This window comes from Merops nubicus, unplaced genomic scaffold (genome assembly GCF_000691845.1).
Source record: "Merops nubicus isolate BGI_N331 unplaced genomic scaffold, ASM69184v1 scaffold21560, whole genome shotgun sequence".
Taxonomy (NCBI): Eukaryota; Metazoa; Chordata; class Aves; order Coraciiformes; family Meropidae; genus Merops; species Merops nubicus.
Window position 1 is genome coordinate 11,549 of NW_008582468.1, and position 5,810 is coordinate 17,358.

The window sequence follows — 5,810 nt, forward strand, 5'->3', positions numbered from 1 at the left end:
GTCGGCGCCAGCCCGCCTAGGTGTGGCCACCCGCCTGGCACTGCTGAGCCTGGGGGCATGGGGCAGGCAGGAGAGCCTGGCAGGGGTAGGGGAGGGTGGTGCTGACCCCGGGGCAAGTCTGCTTACCGGTTCCCCCTTCTCTCCTTTGGTCCCTTGCGCTCCTTTGGGTCCAAGGTCCCCCCTGACTCCCTGCTCAAAGGAAGGAGAAACAGAGCTGGCACGGAGCACATCCGGATGCGCCCAGGCAGAGGCACAACCAGGAACCTGCCCAAAGCACCCTGAGCCAGGAGAGCACCCTCTAAACCAGCAGCTGTTAACTAAGAGCAAAGAAGTTTTGCAAAGCATCTTTCAGACAGCTTCCAAAGGGAGGTGGGCTTGGGAGGGACCCCCAAGCACCTCAGCAATGGGCAGGATGGGCTCCCCAGCCACGCACCCGCGGCCTCAGGGGACAACCACCCAGCATGAGGAGCAGGAGATGGAGGCAAACACTCACCCTCGGTCCTGGCTGCCCCTTCTCACCCTTGTCACCCTGCAAAGGGAGAGGAGGGAGAGGTCAGCAGCTGGCATGCACCAGCCCCCACGCCGTGCACGCCTACATCTGAAGTCTGCAGCGAGGGACACAAAGCTGAGCAGCAGATGGACCTCCAGGCTGATGGTTGGGGTGGTGGGTGCAGCCACCTCCCCATCCCCAGCATCATCAGGGTCTCCAGCACCTCTACCAGGAGCTGGAGGTTGCTGCAGCCAGGTTCCATCCCAGGGTTCAATTGCAGGCGTCACTTTTGGGGACCCAAATCATTTTTCTTCCTCCCACCCTCTTCTCCCAGGCTGCTCAGCTCCAACAGCACCCTCCACTGAAACAGGCTGCCCCACGACACCTCCATCCATGCTGGATGAGGTCTACTTACCTGTGGTCCTCTGGGGCCAGGGTAGCTAAAGCCAGGTCTGCCTCTGTCACCCTTGGGAAGGAAAGAAATGACCCATCAGGAAGCACATCCAACCTTCCTGACCTGGCCATGCCAGGGACAGTCAGAGCTGTTTTCATCTTCTCCTGGGGTGGGACACCTCCAGGAGCTGGGGTGGGACACCTCCAGGAGCTGGGGGGTCTGCAGCTGGCCCTGAAGTCCTGGGAATGGCTGTGCAGAGCCAGGCTTCACAGGGTCCTGGGGATGTCCCCTGCCAGGGACACCCCAGAAACTGGGCAGGGTGAGTGGTTCAGTCAGATCTGCCTTGGCCAGAACAAGACCTAGATCCCTGCCCCATAGGGAGCCTCACGTTTGAGCCATTCTCCTCCCGAGGTGCACAAGTTTCTGTAGTGAAAACTAACTTTAAAAAGAAAAAATAATAAAAAAAGCCCCCCAAAAGAGCTTTTCAAAGGCAGAGTTGCCTCCAGGGACTTTACCTTTGGTCCTGGTGGTCCTGCGTCACCTCTTGGGCCCAAGTCACCAGGGTCCCCACGTGATCCCTGCAGAATAGTGATGGGGAGAGTGGAGAAAGCAGGTGAGGAGGTTCCCTGGGGCTCCTCTGCCCCACGAGGGCCTGTGCTGGAGATACCAGCTCTTGGGGTGATGCTGCAGGACCATCATCCCTCCCAGTGAGGTTACTGGGACAGTGACTCACTCAGCACTGGGGTTTCCACGTTCTGTGGAGCCACAGCACCACTGCCAGGGTGGGGTGCTGGATGAACCCCAGACCCAGGACAAATGGGACCCCCCCAGAGAGCCCCATCTCTCCTCACCCCATGACCTGCTCTGACGTGGTGCCTTCCCTGTTGCCATGGGAATGCCAAGGACCAGGGGTGATGGAGAAGCAGGGACTCTTGGGTCCTGCAGTTTCTCCTTGCCCTGGGAAGGGTTAGCCAGGAGCCTCAGGGATAATTTTTGAGCTTCCCTGAGAAAAGGTCAAGCAAGCTCTCCTTGGGAGAAGCTTGCAGAAGCTCCTCAGAAGTGCAGCCAGCTTCTGTCACCCACCACAGGAGGAGGAGGTGGTCACACAGATGCCTCAGGAGGACTTACTATCTTGCCTGGCTCTCCTACAGCACCTGGAGGTCCTCGAGGTCCTGGCAATCCTTGGTCTCCCTGCAAAGCAAAGCAAGAAGATGCAGAGGCAGGTGTGGGCCTGAGGAGGAAAGCTGAGTGAGCTGCTCTGGGTGGCAGCAGCAGTTCCCCCTCCCTCCTGGCTGTCACCAGCCCTTGCTCTGTGCTTGCTTACCCTTGCTCCTTTGTTTCCAACCTCTCCGGGCAGGCCACGAGGACCCTCTGGACCAGGATCTCCCTGTGAGGAAGGGAAAGATATTCCTGGTCAGGGTTGTCTCCAGTGCTGTTTGTGTGCTCCTTGGAGAGGGGAGGCACGAGGCTGTTCTCAAATCTGGTGTTTCTCTCCTTGAAACACCACGTCAGGGCAGCGTGCCCACTGAACAGCTCAGCCTTGAGCTTTTCTGCCCTTTTTCACCCCTCTCTGGCTCAATCCCTGGAAGAAGAGGCTGAACCCACCATCAGCAGGGCAGGGAGCAGGCAGAGTGGGAGCAGAGCCCACCAGGATCTGCAGCTCCCAGCTCTGCTGTTGGACTTCTCGTGGCTGGGCAGTAACATATCACACACTCCAGCCCCGAGCATCTTGGTTTGCCATGGTTTGGGCAGTTTCTTTACTCACCCTTTCTCCTTTGGCCCCAGGAGTGCCCTTGCTGCCTTTTGTTCCTGGATCTCCACGTCGACCCTTGGTAGACACAGAAAAATCCCATAAATGGGGTGTGAAGGAGGCTGCTAGCTGAGCAGTGGATCCTGGCTGCCCTGCCTTCTCCCTCCTGGCCCAAGGGACATCTCCTTGCCCCCTCAGCAAGCATGTTCCTGGCAGCAGAGGAGCAGAGGTGCCCATGCTGGCACTGCTTGGGGCATCTTGCCTTTGGCTTTTTGGGAGCTGCAGTCAGACTGTTCTTTCAGGAGGGTGGTCACTGCAGGGACCAAAAATACTCATGGTTCATTCCCTCAGGGTTAAAGGCTCTGCTTCACTTCCAGCTCCTCTGGCAGTTGCTTCCTCCACCAGATCTTGCCCAAGAACTGGGCTCTGGCCTCTTGGTGCCCGTGGGGTGCAGAGGGCAGGGTGGGCAGGCTACACAGGGCAGCTTCTCAGAGCTCCTGGGGTGTGCCCACTGTCCAGAGAGCTGCCCAGACACTTACAAACTCTCCTTTGGGTCCAGGAGATCCCGTTTCACCTTTTCTTCCCTTACTTCCAGCAGGCCCTTGAGCTCCAGGGTTGCCTGGAAGTCCCTGGGAGAAGAAAAAGAAACACAAGGAGGTCAAAGTGCAGACACCCACCTCTTGCTCCGTGCTCAGCAGCCCACCCTGGTGCATCTGAGCACACAAATTCCCCTTCCACACCCCCACCACGCCTGCAGGGTGCACAGGCTCCAGCCTTGGAGCAGTGGGATGCTGTGTGTGGACTTTTCTCCACCAACCCACAAGCAAAGGCTTGAATCCAACCAGCCTGCAAACCCTTGGCTCTGCCACAACTGAGGAACTGGTGAAGCTGTGGCAGGGGGGACCACAGAGAAGGTGGGAAGAGAAGGAAAGATGCCAGGCAGGGGATCAGCTGGAAAGGTAAATCCTCCTAAGTCTGTTTTGCTTTTCTCTGCTCTGGATAAATGCTTGAGACCCATTCTCCTTTGGCTCTGGGCAGCTCCAGGGAGGTTGTGCAGTCCCCTCTCCTGTTGCCCAGGTGATGTTTCCCACTGTAGGGCTGAGGACACGTGGTGGGCAAGCTCACTTGGCCACCTAGAGCCTTTGTGCTTCCTGGTGGGCTTCCTTTGCAGGATCACCAGGAGGCCTTGGCAAGCAGTCAGCTTTGTGGCTGCCTCTTGGCCACCAGTTGACACTGCTCTGGCTCCATCCAACGTGGAGGTGACCCTAATAAGACACTGGAGAGATCCAAACCCTTCATGAACCTACCGGGCTCCCTTTTTCTCCTGGAGGTCCCGGGGGTCCGCTGCGGCCAGGTCGGCCAGGATCTCCCTGGAAGAGCCAAAGAGCCATGGTCATTGCCTGTGCCACCAGCAAGGGGCTGTGCCCTGCTGACCTGCACCAGGAGCAGCTGAAGGAGCAGGGCCAGCAAGGCTCTTCCCTTCCCTCCTGTGTCTGGTGGTGACATCCAGACCCCAGAGCTTCTGGGGGACAAGAAAGCTTGAAGAGCAAATACAGGCAACAGTGTTGAGAGCACTTGTACCTTTATGCCTTCATCTCCTCTTTCACCTTGGTCTCCTGCATCTCCTGGGTAGCCCTCAGGGCCCTAGGGAGGGAAAAGACCAAGAACCACACATTTTGCAGTGGTAACAACGTGCATTTTCCCCACAGAATAAATCAACTGGCTTAGAAAGTTGCTCTTAGAAAGTTGCTCTTAGAAAGTTGCTCTTAGAAAGTTGCTCTAGAGATTGAAACAGTTTTTCTCGTTGCTGGTGTTGATGAAAGGAGCAGCTCCTCCCCTCTGTTTGGAGGGAGGGCCATGCAGGGATCCCAGCTCACACCCCCAAGGAAATGAGGCACAAAAAACCCTCCCAGGCTACACTCCCCAATCTGGGGATCCCAAGCCTGGGATCAGATCGTGCAACCAGTAGGAAAATGGGCCAGTGACCTCTTGTTGGCCATCTTTCTACACATGCAACTCATCCAGCAGCTGTACAACTGATGAAGGAGTAAAATGGTCCTTACCTTGTCACCGGGGTCACCCTTGCAGCCTGGTGGTCCAATTCTCCCCAGCTTGCCCTGGAGAGATGAGATTCAAAAGAAGACAGAAGCTGTAGGTGTCTGAAGGGCTTTAAGATGGCTTTATCTTCTTAACCCTGGCTGATTTTTCAGTCATCTGCTGACCATGCCAGTGATCAGCTAGAGAATAAACAGCAAACCTACTCCTTAAACAGGAGTGGGGTGTGCAGAGGCAAATGGAGAAGGAGAAGGTCATCTGAAAGCCCTGAGAGGCAGCATTTGGGTTGGTGGGAATCCAAGCACGGTCATCCCACACATGTCCCCTGGGTGCTGGACACATCCCTCGAGGCTGGGTTGGGCAGTCACCTAAAAAACCTAAGACCTAAGGTTTTAAAGACCTAAGGAAGGTCTATGTGCACCACAGAGGGGACAGAGAGTTTCAGGGACTTGGTTACAAGGTGCCTGAACCTGGCTTTGGGGCTTTAATGTTAAGAACAAGCAGTAGCTTAGAGACAAAATCCCATATTCTGTGACAAACGGCCTTGAAAACCCAATTTCTGCAAAGCTTTCAGTGTAAATGTCCTGTAGGGCTCCCCAGTGCTCAAGATGAGATATCTACACCCAGATGAACACCTCCTGCAGCTGAAGCACAGCCTGGGTTACACATTTCTCTCCTGCAGAGAGCTTGCTGATGAAGGGACAGCACTCCTGTGACCTGAACTCATTCATCTCCAGCTAGCCCAAGTCATTCTACAGGTACAAACAAGTTCTGGAATCCTCAGTCAGAACAAAAAGCTAAAGATGGGGTAGGAGAAACAAAACCACCTGTGGGGCCAAGGATGGGTGAAGAAATGAAACAGCAGCAGCCACATTACGGGGTGGTCCCAAGGGGTGTTACCTTCTGTCCATCGGTGCCATTCCTGCCTGCCAAGCCAGGGGCACCCTGGGGTGGAGGGGAAGGAAAAAGAGGCATCAGTGATGGGTTAAGCACTGAAGGGTGGGTGGCTGGAACAACATGCAAGGGAGGAAATGTCTTTTCTTACCCTCCGTCCATCGGATCCAATCTCGCCCTGGGGGAAGAGGACAGGAGTCAGCCAGGCTGCCTACACCCCTCCCACC

At 56.1% G+C, this 5,810-nt stretch overlaps 1 protein-coding gene across 1 annotated transcript in view; it reads right to left on the minus strand.

Moving 5' to 3' along the window:
• The window catches only part of COL6A2 (collagen, type VI, alpha 2), a gene marked incomplete at its 5' end in the record, with an annotated part of 14,955 nt that extends 9,194 nt beyond the window's left edge, over window positions 1-5,761 (minus strand). Inside the window, 13 exon segments of the mRNA XM_008937788.1 lie at window positions 127-189; window positions 494-529; window positions 906-956; window positions 1,400-1,462; window positions 2,013-2,075; window positions 2,209-2,271; window positions 2,650-2,712; window positions 3,174-3,263; window positions 3,942-4,004; window positions 4,216-4,278; window positions 4,698-4,751; window positions 5,590-5,634; window positions 5,735-5,761. Coding sequence (XP_008936036.1) covers window positions 127-189; window positions 494-529; window positions 906-956; window positions 1,400-1,462; window positions 2,013-2,075; window positions 2,209-2,271; window positions 2,650-2,712; window positions 3,174-3,263; window positions 3,942-4,004; window positions 4,216-4,278; window positions 4,698-4,751; window positions 5,590-5,634; window positions 5,735-5,761 — 744 coding nt within the window.
• Window positions 5,762-5,810: the final 49 nt, after the last annotated feature.